At 38.9% G+C, this 17500-nt stretch overlaps 1 protein-coding gene across 1 annotated transcript in view; it reads left to right on the forward strand.

Moving 5' to 3' along the window:
• Positions 1–17500, forward strand: part of scin (scinderin) — a 51630-nt gene that overhangs the window by 6865 nt on the left and 27265 nt on the right. The window contains exons 2-3 of the mRNA XM_055157663.1: positions 13244–13398; positions 15372–15533. Coding sequence (XP_055013638.1) covers positions 13244–13398; positions 15372–15533 — 317 coding nt within the window. The remainder of the gene's footprint in view (positions 1–13243; positions 13399–15371; positions 15534–17500) is intronic.

The following is a 17500-nucleotide window of genomic DNA, read 5'->3' on the forward strand; positions in this document are numbered from 1 at the left end:
AGGATTCGTTCGCTCGACAGTAGGCGGGTACTTTTTAAAATTTAACCTGTCGCTGCTATTTGGTCGTGATTTTTGTAATGCGCCGGAACACTCAGTGGTGTCCAAGTAATTTCCGGCACAACAGCAAACAAAGCAGAGCGTGAACATGTCTGTCAACGATCAGTGTCGTTTCTACGAGATGAACTGGTGAATTGAAAGTGCAATAAAAAATGTCAAGTTTGTATTTGAAAAAGGAAGTCCAAAGGAGGATAGAGTATGCCGTCTGCTATTGCAACTCGGGTTGGTTCAACTCTTCACTGATTGGCCGGTGCACGGTCTACAACTTCTAAGGTTCTTGCAAACCGTCTAGTGCACAGGTGTCAAACATACGGCCCGGGGGCCAGATCCGGCCCTCCAAGACCTTTAATCTGGCCCTCGGCTGATTTTCAGGCTAAAATATTTTAATTATATTTTCTATTAAAATCTTGTTAATTTTCTGTGGTGTTTATCACAGCAGCGTCTCCAGCGTCTCTGTACGTGGCCCCTCCCACCAGAACAGCACAAATGAAGACTTGTCTCTTTCCAAACGCTCTTAAAGGACGATCGTTTTGACTGTTGACCGTGACACCCTCATCAGAAAAATGTCCAACATGAGAAAAGTGGAGCCGAGTGCAGGATTTTCCCCCCCAAAAATTGACTTATTCTTATTTGCAAACAAGTTCATGTTAAAATATTGTGTTGAAATTGCATTTTTCTTAAAGTTTCAGGTTGTTCATAATATTATAATAATTTGTAAAAGAAAGAGTTCATTAATTTAAAAAGATTTTTGTAACAGATTTGTGTTTCTCTGCACCAATATTTTAACTTATTTTTGGGGTTTATATGACATGAGTTTTCTGATCCGGCCCCTTTGGGATCAAAGTAGGTTGGATACGGCCCCCGGACCAAAATGAGTTTGACACCCCTGGTCTAGTGTATTCTGATTCCTGACCTAGTCTCTGGAGAGAAATGAAATTGAACGGAGGCACTAGATGGCACCAGTTCTGACTACCAACTCACAGCGCTACAATAAAAAAGAAAGAAAATTAAAACAAAATCAAAGTATGCAAAATGAAAATGTTGCACTTATTGCACACTGACTGCTGATATAAGAAATGAAAAATTGCCATGCTTTCTTCGCTTCCATCCTTCGCTTTTCTCTTGAGAATTATTCAGTGCACCTTCTTCTTGAATATCGTACATGACGACCTCGACCTGTGGCACCAGCATCATCCAAGTTGATCCAAGATAAATTGACGGTTCTGTACAATGATTGAACATTCTATAGTGAAAATGCCGCCCGCGCAATTTCCTTTCATTTCTGGCAGATTGTTATTTTCTTTTTCGCATTTCATTTTTTCTCTGTCAATCTGTTTTTACGTAATAACGAGGGTGGATTCCAGTGTAATGATGTAAAATACTTGGGTCAAAATGTCCTCGAGTAAAAGTAAAATGATAAAAATTTCAAAAACTACCTTAAAAATGAACTAATCACTCATAAAAACTACTCAATTACAGTAACATGAGTAGATGTAATGTGATAAACAGTTCATTTAAAGTTCGAAGTCAAAAGTTAAACCAAAATCTCTTGCACAATATGTCTTCTTTAAACACTGCTAAAAGATTAAATAAAGCAGCTTCACTTTGCAGAATCTGTAAATTCAAGAGGTTTCAAAGAAATATTTCAAAGTGACAGTAATAATTTAAGTACTGACGTTAAAATGCTGACGTGGTTTGTCCTGTTATTCTACAAATCACACATTCTGAGCCGTCACACTGGTGCATTCTCTGCCTCGAAATGAAGTGAAGTGACAGGAAGAATTCTGCTCTTAATTGCCACATTTGTTATTTTTGCTGATGTTTGGAGCCTATAGAGCGCGCAGACGTCTGAAAGTCTGTGATCTTAAAGAGGTTCGGGTCTCCACATCCTGCGAAACCTGCTCAGACCAGATTAATGTGTGTCACTCTGATCTGGGAAAACGGAGAAAATGGCCCGGGTTTCTTCATCTAGACGTCATTGTATTCTTCCTTTTTCCTAAATTGCCTGTTCATTTGTGTATTATAATTTGTCAAACTTAAAGGTTGTATAGAGGATTTTTTAAGGGAAGAGAAATACAGCGACAGTCTTTGTGCATGTGTGACACCACCTTCCTCCTCCACAGCTCCCTCAGTAGAAACTTCTCCTCCCGCCTCTTTACTCTAGAAATCACACTTGTTTACAGCCAGTGCGCTTTCAGAATTACTGTTGAAGTTTCCTGTCTAAAAATAATTTAGCGACCGACTTCAGTTTTTTAGACCCTACGTCCGCTTCATTCGCGCCATCGCTGGAAGGAACCTCCAAGAATCACCTCCGTTTATCTTCTCGCTCCTTTTCTCCTTCTCTTCTTCTTCTTTCAGCGACCTCAAAAAACTGGACTTTCTTTTGCGGCGAACTGGTCGTGGATTCTCGTCCGCCGTCTCGACAAAGTTTGTGCGAATTGCGAGGAAGCTACAGTTTGAAAAAGCCTCTAAAAACCGTTGCATAAACCACATAATCCCCGCGCGCCGATGAGTCAGTTACACTAGAAACATAAGGAGTTTGATTGACAACCAATAGAAAATGAGGCAGCCTCGTTTTCTATTGGCTGATGTTTCTCTGGCCTCACTACGTCCACAGTTGATAGATTTTCATTCTTTTTTTTTTTTTTGGTCATCATAATTACAAAGCTGCTGAGTTTCTGTAATGGTATTTTGAACTTTCAGTGAAAATTTGAAACAAAACAAAAATCCTCCATACAACCTTTAATGTAAATATAAAAATAAAGATGTCATTGTGGCGTTCCGTTATATTCGTCAGATCAAGAGTCAAAAACGAAGATCCGATTAGAGTCACGTTGCCCACGGAAAAGCTTTGGCAGGTTGTGAAAACGCTGCTGCTGAATCCACGGTTTTATCACATGCCCAGTGTCGGGAAATGCACAAGAAGTTTTATCCGCATGTTTCCAAACGTCTTCCGGAAAGTGTGAATAGAGCCTCATGGACGAAGAGTTACAAGAGCAGAACTAAAGCTGAGAAATCAAACTTTAGTTACATCCAGCTCAGAGAAAAGCACAGAGAAGGCCCCGTCCCCCCTGGTTTTAAATCTTGTCTTATGCCCCACGAGCTGGAGCTGGCCCTCGGACCTCAGAGCGTGCGGAGGTATAAATTTGGATGAGGTCCGAGACGTACTGTGGGGCCAGTCCGTTCAAAGCTTCAAAAACAAACAATAAAATCTTAAAATCAATTCTGAAATCAACAGGAAACCATTGCATAATATAATAATAATAATAAATGGTGAAGAAGCAAAGTGTCATCATTTGAAGACCTGGACTTGTGTTTTGTTTCATTCACACATGTTTGAGTAACACTTTATTATTAGTCTGTCTAATCTACAAAGCTCAAAATGCTCTGTTCCATCTTGTGTTAACAGCTTCTTCTTTTTGTTAGTTCAGTATAAAATTGACGACAATAGACACATCAAGAATTTCAGACTTGCAGTCATCGCGCAATCCATACTGGGAAGGATTTTTCAAAAAAGCATCAAACCACCATGTTTGATTTCCCAGTGGGATGCGTCTATTGTCAAAGTCGATCTTTTCAAGTCTTTTGAACCACATCACTTTTGTTTCTGGTTCTGATATCATCATATTTTAGTTTTAGGATTCAGACATCGTTAATTGTGTGGATGTTGGATGTTCTAACAGTGGAAAACGGCTCAAGAAATTTGTTTGCAAACTCCATAAATGCAAAAGGGAATCAGATGTGTGTGACTGCAAACCTCTGTTCAAATGGTTGCCTGGAAGAATCCAGACTCATCGATATGGAGCTTGTATGACAAATACAGAGGAATATCCTTCTGGATTTCCAGGCAATTCAAATGGTGCTCCACATACAAAATGTTTGCTGCAAACTCAGGGTGATTTAGGCAGTCAAAGGTTTCCTTTTTCGTTCTTCCTGTGGATCAGTCCTGCCCATCACCTTCACCTTTCACTATTTTTCAATTCTGTTGGGAAGGGAACCAGTTTGAACAGAGGTTTTCAGTCACACACATCTGATTCACTTTTGCATTTATGGAGTTCACAAACAAATTTCTTGAGCCGTTTTCCTCTGTTTGGATCCAACAACCACACAATTAACGATGTCCGAATCCCAAAACTAAAATATGACAATATCAGAACCGGAAACAAAAGCGATATGGTTCAAAAGACTTGAAAAGATCGACTTTGTCAATAGACGCATCCCACTGGGAAAACAAACATGGAGGTTTGATGCTCACTTTTTCAGAAAATTGCGCAATGACCGGAAGTCCAAGATTCTTGATGCGTGTATTCCAGGGCTGAAATCATCTACGTGATTCTATTGAAGGTGTGTAGCATTTAAAAACACACTTGAGCACTTCCTGTATCACCAGATGACATCACAAAGTTGAACTAAGTGTTCTCTGTTTGAGAGAAGAGCCTAAACATGTCCAGTTTGTGCGTTAAACATGTGAGAATGAAACAAAACACAACTCCAGGTCTGTTTATGATGAGGAAACAACATTAGAACATAGATCAGAAAACAGCGCCCTTTAAAAAGTGTAAAAAGTTCTAATAAAACGAATATAAGTTTGTATTTTCTGCTAACCCCGCGTGTGTTAGTTCTGCTGATGGAACAAGTCCGCGCCGTCTCCTCAAACTCTGATAAAGGATAAATGGGTCTCCACAACTTGCAGAGGAGCTGTTTGGATTTAATTATACTTTCCAATTTTACTGTCCATTTATCAGCGCAGATAAAAAAAAAAAAAAAAAGAAATGGACTACGAACTTTTTTAGTGGTGCGCTGACAGAAAGTAATAAATGCAAAATCTAATAATAGTGTTAGTTTGATAACAGCACTGACTTGAATAAAAACGCGGTATATGTTTAATAAGTTTAACTCTGAATCACTAATGTGCAAGTTCTATGTTATAATGTTGTTTCCTCATCACAAACAGACCTGGAGTTGTGTTCACTGCAAAAAACTTGGCCAGAATTTAAGATATAAACACTTAAATCGATCAGAAAATGATTTAAAAGTAGTGAAATTATCTGTCCATGCAGCAAAATTGTTTTATATGACAAGTGATCTTAAAATAAACAAGCTCTAGACGAGAATGAAGCATCTCTGAACTAGTAAATCGATAATAAATCTGATAAAAAAGAGGAATATACTGCCAAAAACAAAATCTAGCCAAGTTCAGATGACTTGAATTAAGAAAGTTTTATCATGATTTGAGTAAATTTCACTTGACGAGTAAAATTATCTGAGACTTTTTGTACTTAAAATATGAAAATGCATCTTGCTGCACTTAAAATAAGAAACAAATTTGAATGTTGCTTGAATTAAGAAAAGCAAACCCACCTGATTTTAATTGTCAAGTTGAATCGACTCAAATAAAGTAAAATGTTCTTAATTTAAGTCATTTTAATTTACCCAGATGTCGTTTTTTTTCCAGTGTAACCTGATATAAGTTTTTAAAATCTTGCAGTGTTTTGTTTCATTCACACATGTTTAACACACTGACTCTGCTGATTTAGGCTTAGAAGAGTTCTTCTCTCAAACTGAAAACACTCTGTTCCACCTTGTGATGTCATGTGGTAATAAAGGAAGTGCTCCAGTGTGTTTTTAAACTCCATACACCTTCACTAGAATCATTTGGATGATTTCAGCCCTGGAATTGCAAATCTCTACTGAACTAAAGGTAAAAAGGAGCTGTTAACTGGGAAAAATACCACTTTGTCACATCGCAAGGTGGAACAGAGCGTTTTGAGCTTTTGGAGATGTAAACAAACTAATAATTCAGTGTTACTCAAACATGTGTGAATGAAACAAATCACAAGTCCAGGTCTGTTTTTTGATGAAATAACAACATTATAACATGACTTAAAGCTCACAAGAATCAATGTAATGTAGGATCTTTAACCCTTGTATTGTGTTAGAAAGCTACACGCGTCTTTAGTGTTACCGGGTCAAATTTGACCCGTGATTTAACTCAGCCTGAAAATACTTAAAAACACTAGATATCATCCAATATTGTTTTTCCCCTCATAACTAACTTAGTATGTGTTCATGTCCATGGAAACATTTTTTTTTTTTTTTTTTTTTTTGGCTGCACAGACCTTTTATCTTAAAATATATAACACTCGTTTTTGATTACAAAAACTGCTTAAATTCACTAATTATATTTCCTATAGTGATAAAATTTTTAATTATATTATATAATTATACTATAAATATAATAATTTTATATATAATACATATAATATAAATCTAATTTATATAAGTATAATTATATTGGGTGTGAAGAGGCTTGGTGACCATGAACTGTCACTTTTTCTTGACTTGAAGACGTCTCTTTCAGTCTTTGTGACATCTGGGTTCTCCTCACCACATGTGTGCTCTTGTTCAGGGTCATACTGAACCTCATCCTCATCCACAGACGTATATATGAATGGACATAACTAACGCTGTAGCCACCGTGTTCCAAATAGAAAGTTCTCCAGGAGGCTCTTCCGGCTCCTTCTGACTCTGGCTCCAATTGACTTATGTTAGGATCTTGTCGTCCTTCTCTCTGTACCTGCTGCTGTGAACCTCGTCATTTTGGTCTTAAAATATACGTATGAATATACAGATGTCACTTTTTTTTTTCAGACCTTTACAATTTACTAAAATGGTGAAAATTGATTTTGTTGCGTTAAAATAGTTGTGTCTGAGGATTAGATGAAGCCTCATTCCGGTACAAAAAAGCAAATGGCAGTTTTTACATACCTAAACTTGAAAACAGGTCAATTTTGACCCTAACACAATATAAGGGTTAAACATGTTGAAGGGTCTTGCTCAAGGACACATCAATAGTATAGAAATAGAATGATGTTCAAACCACTGCACCTTTCTATTTAGTTTACTTTCTAGTTACTTTTTAAATCCTACACTTATTATTTCATTTATTTTCTACTTTAAAGGTAGTCAGTCTGGCGCCACCTCGTACCTTCGCTCAATTTCATTTCTCTCCAGCGACTAGAAAAGGAATCAGAATACACGAGACGGTTTGCAAGAACCCCGGAAGTTGTAGACCAGTGAAGAGGTGTGAAGCAACGACGTCAAACTCAAGCGTCTGTCTGGGTCCCTTTTGTGGAACAGCACAACAGTAAACAAAGCGTCGAGATGGATGTAGACGAAGACAGACATTCTGTGTTGGCAACGATTCCCGAGATTGAGGATTTAAAGCCGGAAAAAAGAGAAGGTTTGGTGAATTTTATCAAAGGGAAAGACGTTATTGTCCTTCTTCCTACGGGATTTGGCGCATTACATACATCACGACCAAATAGCAGCGATTGGTTAAATTAAAAAAGTACCCGCCTACCGTCGAGCGAACGAATCCTAATGCTGTAAGGTCAGACGGTTTCCACGAAGTGAAACCGACTGAAGAATCTGGATACTTTAAAGGTGCATTGTGTAACTTTTTTGTCGATTTTCGGTCCGTCAAATGCTTTTCTCGCTGTGTCTGGAATGTTTCACAGTATGGCATTAAACCTTTCTATCTTCATGGAGACCAAACTAAACCAAGTTACAGGTCAGATCTGTGGAGAGGCGACCCCGCTCACAGTCAGAATACTTATTTTTCTTGGCATTTTTGAGCAATAAAACCACCTGTGATTCAATAATGACATGAGTAATGACGTATCCATAGAAACAAGAAGGTGGCGGACCCCCAATCAAAAAGTTACACAGTGCTCCTTAATTTATGCTAAATAATTTATAACGTTTGCCTGTGTATTTGAGCCATTAAAAGCCCCATTTCCTTCCTGTGCACTCAGTCCATTTGTAAACGTCAATAGGACTTCACTGTGCCCCTTCACATGTCTGCGTCCTTTATGAAAGATTCAACATGATGAAGCGTTCGGAAAGCAGAGCGCGCACTTCCTGTCACACTCAGAGCTAAGTGAAAACGCACTGATGTGATGCTAGACTCAGCAACAGCTCCTGGAGTGTTAAAGCCATCGTACACGCTCAAGAGGCAAGGCAAGTTTATTTGTACAGCACAATTCGTACACAAAGTAATTCAAAGTGCTTTACAGAATAAGAAATACATTAAAATCATAATAAAAACAAATCAAAACATAAATAATCATGAAGATTAAAATTAAAAAAGAGAGACATAAATTGGAGAGAAGAGTGCGGAATGAAAACCTTTCAGTTATTTGCACAGTTAAACAGAAATGTTTTGAGCCTGGATTTAAACAGCGTCACAGAAGAGTCTGTCTCACATGTTCAGACTGTTCCAGGTTTTAGCTGCATGAACCTGAAACTCTGACTCCCCTTGTTTAGTCGTGACTCTGGGCACCAGCAGGAGGCCGGTCCCTGAGCTCCTCAGAGTGTGAGATGTTCATATGACACTAACATGTCACAGATGGACTTTGGTGCTCGGCCATGGAGAGACTTGTACAAGCAGAGCTGCTTTAAAGTCTCTGAGGCACAGGAGCCAGTGCAGAGACCTGAGTACAGGACTTATGTGCTCGTACTTCCTAGTTCGAGTCAGGACCCGAGCTGCGATCAAGCAGCAAGTGAAGAAGAAGAACTACAATGTAAAACTAATAATGATAAAACAATAAATTACTTTTACTTATGTCTCCAACTTCTCCGTTCCTTTACTTTTCACATTGTAGTTCTTTTTCTTCACTTGCCGCTTGATCGGTCCGTCGGAAAATAGAGTCCCGCGGTCACTTCCGTTGTTGCTTTTTGATGTGCTGTGGCTTTTTAATGTGTTGCGGCATTTGTGTTTTTGTTGTGGCGTTTGTATTTGTTGCGGCATCTGCGTTAAAATAGAGTCCCGCTGTCACTTCCGTTGTGGCTTTTTTTGGTTTGTTGTGGCTTTTTGTTGTGTTGTCGCATTTGTATTTGTTGCAGCGTTTGCGTTTGTTGTGACCCCTCTCGGCTTCCGTACATATCTGATCTTTTAATGACAGTCTGAACGACACAGATCCGATTTTTCCCATGCAACCCAGGACGCTCGGATATGTGCTCCTAAAACTGATACATGTCCGATCTTTTGACACGCGATTTCAGTCTGAACGTCAGGCTCAGAGTCTCAGAAAGCGAGGGTGATGAGGTAATTAATATTTGGGGGGATCGCTGTATTCAGGACAGATTGGTTGGCTGTATTCGGAACCGGGCAGTTTTTGAAATGATTGCCAAAGAAATGTCCGAGAGAAGCTACAGGCGGACCTGGCTACAATGTCAACGAAAAATAAACATCCTGCGAGTCAAATACAAGGAGGATAAAGACTCAAACAAATGATGTGGCCATGGATGTGTAACCTGTCCATTTTACGAAGAACTGGACCGTATTTTGGGAAACAAGTCCAGCGTTTAGGCGACTTCCGTAAACACTGAGCACGCTCGCTGTTCTCCAATGCTCATGCGGAACACTTTTGGGGCGTTTAAAGTTCACACAGGAGATCACATACAAGTCGCTTTTAATTGGAAATGTGAACGACCTCGCAAAAAAAAAAAAAAAATCTGATTTCACAAAAAAATTTGAAATTGAACATTAATCCCTGCAGTCTGAACTCAGCCTTAGTCTCTCAGGTCCTCAGATCTCATCTTTAAACTGTCCCAAGAGTCCAAACTAAAACTTACGGTGAGGCGACATTCAGTTTTTGCAGCCCCCGTTTGTTGAACGATCTACCTGAGGATCTGAGGTCCGCTGCGAGACTTCATATTTTATATTCAAGTAAAATCAAAACGTATCTTTTTAATTTAGCTTTTAATTGAAACTTATTCCAATCCAATAAAATTATTATTATTATTTATGTATTTATTTTTATTATTATTAATATTATTACATTTGTTTTGAATAAAATTATTATTATTTTACTTAGTCTCCATCTAATTTTAGCTCTCTATTTTTATCTATTTATTATACTTTAACCTTATCATACTATAACCTTTAGTGTAATAATATAACTAAAGGTTATAGTATGGAGCTTTAATGTTTTATGTTTCTGTCTAAATTGCTGTAAATATGGAAGAAACCATGAGGCGGGGGTGGGTTTGCTGTTGTTTTTAATCATTGTAATTGTTCTGTGCTATACAACTAAAGTTTAATTAATTGATTGATTGAAAAGATAAGAGTTAAGATAATGCTTTATTGCCTTGATTGGAAGAAATTATTCTTGGGACGGGGGTCACTGGCCTGTTTCATCAGCCGGTTTCACTTCGTGGAAACCGTCTGACCTCGCACCATTAGGATTCGTTCGCTCGACGGTAGGCGGGGACTTTTTTATTTAACCAATCGCTGCTATTTGGTCGTGACGTACGTAATGCGCTAAATCTCTTAGGAAGAAGGGCAATAACGTATTTCCCCTTGATAAAATTCACCAAACATTCTCTTTGTTCCGTCTTTAAATCCTCGATCTCGGGAATCGTTGCCAGCACAGAATGTCTGTCTTCGTCTACATCCATCTCGACGCTTTGTTTACTGTTGCGCTGTTCCACAAAAGGGACTCAGACAGACGCTCGAGTTTCACGTCACCGCTTCACAGCTCTTCCTGCAAACCGTCTAGTGCAGGGGTGGGCAAAGTTTTTGACCCGTGGGCCACAAAGGGTTCTAAAATGTGACGGAAGGGCCGGACCAGGAGCAAATGGATGGAGTTTTTTGGTAATCCACCTCATAAGAGAAAAAAATATCCCATGTTATTGAAATATCCCATAAATAAACATCATTACAAAGCATCACAACAAAATATCTGTCTTTGAAGTCCTGACTTTTAATCAATCAATCAATCAACAACTTTATTAATCCCGAAGGACAATTCAGTTCGCACATCTCTGGTCATGCACAATCAAAAACAGACACCATACATTCAAACCACCATGCGACACTGAAAATTATTATTATTATTATTCAAGTTCAGTGGGCCGGATTAAAAAGATTAAAGGGCCACCGGGACTTAGTTTGCTCACCCCTGGTCTAGTGTATTCCCATTCCTGACCTAGTCACTGGAGAGAAATGAAATTGAGTGGAGGCAGTAGGTGGTGCCAGACTGACTGGGGGGGGGGGGTCACAGTTTAACACAAAAACAATGCAGCAACAGAAGCACCAAACAAACCTCCACCACAGAACATAAATAAATAAGAGGCCAAGTTTGACCACAAGTGATGCACCAGCAGGAGCATTTAAATCTCTCTGTACAGACAAACCCTTCACTGTCTTGTATTCTGTTCACAATTGCACATTCCCTAAACATTTTACTTTTATTTTTTAGCTGCACTAATGGCACAAAGTAATGTTTATAATATTGTTACCTCCTCAAAAACAGACCTGGATTTGTGTTTTGATTCATTCGTGTTTGTTTGTCTGTTTGTCTGTCTACGTCTCCAAATCTCAAAATGCTCGGTTCCACCTTGTGATGTCATGAAGCTGTAGTTTTCAATTTAACAGCTCCTTTTACCTTTAGTTCAGTAGAGTTTGGCACTCCCTCAGCAGAAATCATCCAAATGAGTTTAAAAACACAGTGGAGCACATTCTGTATTATTACTACGTGACATCACAAGGTGGAACAGAGTGTTTTCTGTCTGAGTAAGCATATATTGTATCATCAGTTCTTAAAATAGATATGACACTGCTGTGTGTTGTCTAATTACAAGATTACAAAGTGTTTTATTGTCTGAGAACCAGGAAGTGTGCATTAGCATACTAGTTGTTTCTTTAAATCTTCACAGTGAATCATTAGGATGCTCAAAACACATAAGAGTGAGAAATAACTCTGGACCGCAGACTGTTTATCATGAGCTAGTTCATTTTTTTAAGACAGGAAAAAACAAGTACAGCACCTTTACCAGTAAATCAAACCACACAGAGAGAATATATTTGGAGCGTATTCATCTGGATGTGGCTTGTGGTGTATGGCGTGTAGGGGATTTTAACTTCCTTTTCTCGTGGTTTGCTGCTCTGTGGTGTTCTCTGTTGACATGCATGAAACTGTGACTATGACAATATTATAAGATAAAATATAAAGTTTATTACAAGTTAATAATATAACTTTATAATGTAATAATATATAAAAAACGTTTGTCCAGTTGACAAATTGAATTTCTCCTTTTGCCTTAGGTTCTACCTGGACGACTGAGGGAGTTTACACACATCTTGATAAACCACTGCATTTATTATTACATGTCATGTATTTAGTTTGTCCTGCACATGTTAAATATGGCTTTACAGTAAAGGTGCATTGAACAACTTTTCTGGTAGAGGGTCTGCTGTCTACTTGTCTCCATGGAGATGTTATTGCTTTCCTAGGAATGTTCCACAGTATGACATTAAACATCTGATTTAACTAATTTTATCAACATCTAACTGTGCCCACATGGGGAACCGAGGGTCCAAAGAAGGGGCCAAAAAGATCATATTTGGTCTGTGACCATATTTGAGTCTCTACACCATCCACATAAAAGCTCAGAAAAGTGTGAGATTGTTGTCAGAAATGGTAATTCTCTCAAATATTCAGGTTCAACAGTTAGTTTGTAAATATCTGCTTGGAGTAAATAGATCTTGGACCTCAAAAATTGAAAAAAAAACAAAAAAAACAAAATTGAGCGGCAACCAAATTTGAGATTTTGGGGGCCCACAGCACCCCATTTAATAAAGATACACAATATTTGACAACAGAGTTAGAATCTATGACTAAGAATCTACAGTAATAAAAATTTTCAGCTTCCTAGCTCTATTTTTTATGAAGTTATGGTCTCTCAAACATGCTTATAAATTAAGGTTTCCGAAAAAGTGAGCATGGCCCCAAAATTTCATAACTCAGAAACGACTGAAGGGACTAAGCTAAAATTTTAGATTCTTTCATTTGGTCAAATGTGAGATGGCTCATCGGGAAGATTTCTTGAAAATGGCTGATTTCATACGGACAGACCCTAATTCTAGTCTAGAGGTCGTTTATTTTAAGATAAATTATCAAGTAAAATGATCTTGCTGCATGGACAGATAATTTCTCAAGTCATTTTCTGATAGATTTAAGTGTTTATATCTTAAATGTTCAAGCTTTTTGCAGTGTTAAATAGAGATTGGCAGTTCCAGAGCTCAGATTATCCAGATGAGTCTAGTGAAGGTGAAAAAATAAAAGTCCTTTGCCGTGTCTGTGTATGGATAAAAGTAAATGATCCCTCGTGTTTCCAGGGAAGGAGTGCAGTCAGGACGAGAGCGCGGCGGCGGCGATCTTGACGGTGCAGCTGGACGATTATCTGGGAGGGAAGCCCGTGCAGTTCAGGGAGCTGCAGGGCGTCGAGTCCACAGCCTTCACCAGCTACTTCAAAGGAGGCATCACCTACAAGGTACACGCCGAGAGTACTGTCATGTGCACTACACAGGCTCACGCTGCTTTGACTATGAAATATGGAGCAGCTCAAGCCTGACTCAAGTCCAAGTGGCAATTTGCAAATCCCCTCCTCTGGATTTACAAAAGGATTAGTGTAAGTTAAAATACAGGACAGACAAGCCTTTGAGTGTTCAGGATAATAGAGAAGGTTTAGGGGCTGGGGCTCTGGTCTTTATTTCTTTATTCTTAATGTCCATAAACAGGGTCTGAATAAAACATGAATAAACTTACTAAAAGTTACTTAGAAAAGGGAAAAAATACTAGGCCAAACAGTAACTATACCGCACAGGATAAAGTGGATGTGGATGCACTTATGACCTTTTTCACAACGGCCGGAAGTGCCCCGCTACACGTTCGCGAAACTTCCGGATAATAGTTTTCTGTGGCAAAATATCTGTGTAAATGTCTGGCGTATTCTCCACCAGCTTCATAAATCTGCTCCATCACCAAATCTTCGGAATTTATCCACAACTGTCAAGGTAAGAAAGACGAAAACTTAAAGGAGAACAATGACGACGTATTAGTGAACTACTGAACAAAACAAATGTTACGGTCATGAATAAAACATAAGTAATTATTACCATAAAAAACTGATTTCATGAAGTCGATATTACCATAGATAGATGATTTGTGCAGTTCCAAAACGAGACATTTCTAAGATACCTTAATGTTAGTTTTGCTCAGTAGTTCGTTGTTCTCCTTTAAGTTTTCGTCTTTCTTCCCTTGATAGTTGTGAATAAATTCTTCATGGTAGAATGTTTATCCTTTGTGGACCTTGTTGGTTGAAGATTTGGTGATGGAGCAGATTTATGAAGCTGCTGGAGAATACACCAGACATTTCCACAGACAAAGTTAAAAAAGCTGAGACACTCAAAAGTTAAAAAAAATAACCAAAAGCCTTAATACCACATGGCAGATAAAGTTAAAATCACTCCAGTGTTTTGGCCCTTCAGCCCTCAGAGTCAACTTTGCCCTGATGAAAGCCGAAGGGAGACTGTTCCCTACACCGAAGAGCACCAAAAGGACAGTTTTGCACAATCTCTGTACATCCAAGTAGCACTCCTGCCCCTTAAGGTTTTGCACATTTCCACAGACATTTTGCCACAGAAAACCATTAACCAGAAGTTCCACAAACCTACAGCGGGGAACTTCTGGCCGTTGTGAAAAAGGTCTATTGGACTGCAGGTGAGTAGTGGGTAGGAACCATGGAGCTATTAAAATAATTGGATAGGGTGTTGCTGTTTGTAGCCTCCGGTTGACGTAGTGACACTCACTGGAACTTCAATGGAAAAATCCCATGGGCCGAGACAGGAGTGCAGTGTAGTCACAAACTGCTCGTGTTCAGCTGACAGGGCACCTACAACTTTCAGAAATGTCGGATGTTGTGGTGATTTGTACCTATTTTTAGATCATAAACTTTTTCTCAGCTCCTTCGGTTGTCTTGAAAAACGCTTTATAATTGTTCGCTCTGGCTCCGCTCTGCTCCTCTCGCTCTGATTGGTCAAAGCGATCATGTGATACACGAAACCGGGAGGAGAAAACTGAAGAAAAGAGCCATCGAAAGTACCTCACCAGGCTAAAGGCGAATCTGGAGACATGCACCACTGAGCTCAACCTGTTGATTTGAATGTGCGGCTGTTTTGAAACCCCGAGGAAACAGCTCAGAGAAACAGAAAAATCATGAATCTGACACTCTCTAGTTTTTCACTGTATACATGTTGTTTTTGCGCGAGATCCTACTAACATTTTGGGCCTTTTCCAGTGTCATGTCAGTGCCCCTTTCAGCTGATGCAGATGCACAGAGCAGGTCTTGGTCTAACCCGCGCTGAGCTTTCCGTAACTCGTGCCAGTCACAACAGTGAGTCACGCTCTCTGTGAATAACACATCTGTACACACACATAAACACTCCTTTCCTTTCCTCTGCGCAGACCGGGGGAGTGGCGTCCGGGTTCCATCACGTCGTCACCAACGAGCTGAGCGCGCGCCGACTCCTGCACATCAAAGGGCGGCGCGTCGTCAGGGCAACGCAGGTGCCCCTGGGCTGGTCCAGCTTCAACAGCGGAGACTGCTTCATCCTGGACCTGGGACATGTGAGCGCAGAGAACTGAGACTCGCACACAGACACAAACACGTAGGAAAAAGCATCGTAATGGACATTTGTGCTCTGACTTTAGAACTGGTTTGGTCTTTTTAACCCCGGATAAGTTCTCTCGTTCTCATTGAAAGACGTGTACAGCCTAAAAATCCAAACTTTTAATATGCACAAAAGTAAGAGGACCTGCTACATGCAATACTGTGAATCCAATCCAAACCACTTTATTTATACAGCACATTTCACAAACACAGTTTCCAATCTTTAATAGAAATCAACAGATGCCAATACAGATTTTAAACCTCAGAGAAACTGTTGGCCGATAAGCGCTGCCAATATTTTAGATCCACTTTTAGATCCAAAACTAAACAATTTGCAATGACTACAAACTGATATGAAAGTATAAGAAAGAATAGAATCTATAGAAAGCAGTTTAGTTACATTCTGAGCATCTCTGAGTCTTATCTTCAGTCCATACAAAGTCTTTTAATTTAAATAGTTTCCTTAAAGCCCAAGGACTGCAGATAGAAAGGAGTTTGTAGTTAAATCTGGCACAGAGCATCTCCTCTCTCTGAGTTGAATGTTTTCTGTGCGCTGTCCTAGTTTTAAATAAATAAATGCATACATAAAAAATAAATCTTCTATCTCTTGTACACCGCAAAAAAGCTTCATCAAAATTTAAGATATAAACTTCAGTCTAGCAGAAAATGACTTAAAAGTAGTGAAATTATCTGTCCAAGCAGCAAGATCATTTTACTTGACAAGTTATCTTAAACGTCCTAGTGCCTAGTGCCTTCGATCAATTTCATTTCTCTCCAGCGACTAGGTCAGGAATCAGAATACACTAGACCAGGAGTCTCCAACCTGTAGCTCTACACCCCCTTCCAAGCAGCTCGCCAAGGGATTTCTGAATTACATGTATTGTGCTGAATAAGTCAAATTTGATTAATTAAATGCCTTTTACCATTGTACATGTATCATTTTGATGTCTAAGTTTATGCACAAATAAGTGGATAATGGTTTATGTTTTCTGTACTTCCTTTAAGGCTCGCCCTGGATCTTATTTATACTAAATTTCTTGTGACCGATAAAACTAGTAGCTCTCAGACATTTTGTAAAAGTAGCTCACGAAAGGAAAGGTCTTTAAGAACCCCGGAAGTTGTAGACCGCACAACAGAAGTCATGACGTCAAACTCAAGCGCCTGTCTGTGGTCCCTTTTGTGGAACAGCACAACAGTAAACAAAACGTCGAGATGGATGTAGACGAAGACAGACATTCTGTGTTGGCAACGATTCTCGAGATCGAGGATTTAAAGCCGGAACAAAGAGAATGTTTGGTGAATTTTATCAAGGGGAAAGACGTTATTGTTCTTCTTCCTACGGGATTTGGTGCATTACGTACGTCACGACCAAATAGCAGCGATTGGTTAAATAAAAAAAGTACCTGCATATCATCGAGCGAATGAATCCTAATGCTGCGTGGTCAGACGGTTTCCACAAAATGAAACAGTCTGATGAATCAGGCTAAAAATATCTGCCAGTGGATGAAAATGCATCTTGCTACACTTAAAATAAGAAAAACAATAACTTTTTGCACTAAAAATAAGGAAAAAACTCACTTATTGCATTGGTAGATCATTTTACTTTAAGTTGAATCTACTCAAATGAAATCACATCCTCTTGATTTAAGACATTTTAACTTACCTAGATATTGTTTTTTTCAGTGTAAATAAATCAATCTTCTGTGTCCTGTACATTGCAAGAAAGCTTGGTCAAAATTTAAAATATGAACACTTAAATGTATCAGAAAATGACTTAAAAGTGGTGAAATTATCTGTCCATGCAGCAAGATCATTTTGCTTGACAAGTTATCTTAAAATGAACGACCTCTAGACTAGAATGAAGCATCTCTGGTCTAGTAAGTAGATAATAAATTTGAAAGCAAGATGAATAACCTGATTTAAG

The sequence above is a fragment of the Boleophthalmus pectinirostris genome, unplaced genomic scaffold, assembly GCF_026225935.1.
Source record: "Boleophthalmus pectinirostris isolate CB_2022bp ecotype Guang Dong unplaced genomic scaffold, ASM2622593v1 HiC_scaffold_21, whole genome shotgun sequence".
NCBI classification, from domain to species: Eukaryota; Metazoa; Chordata; class Actinopteri; order Gobiiformes; family Gobiidae; genus Boleophthalmus; species Boleophthalmus pectinirostris.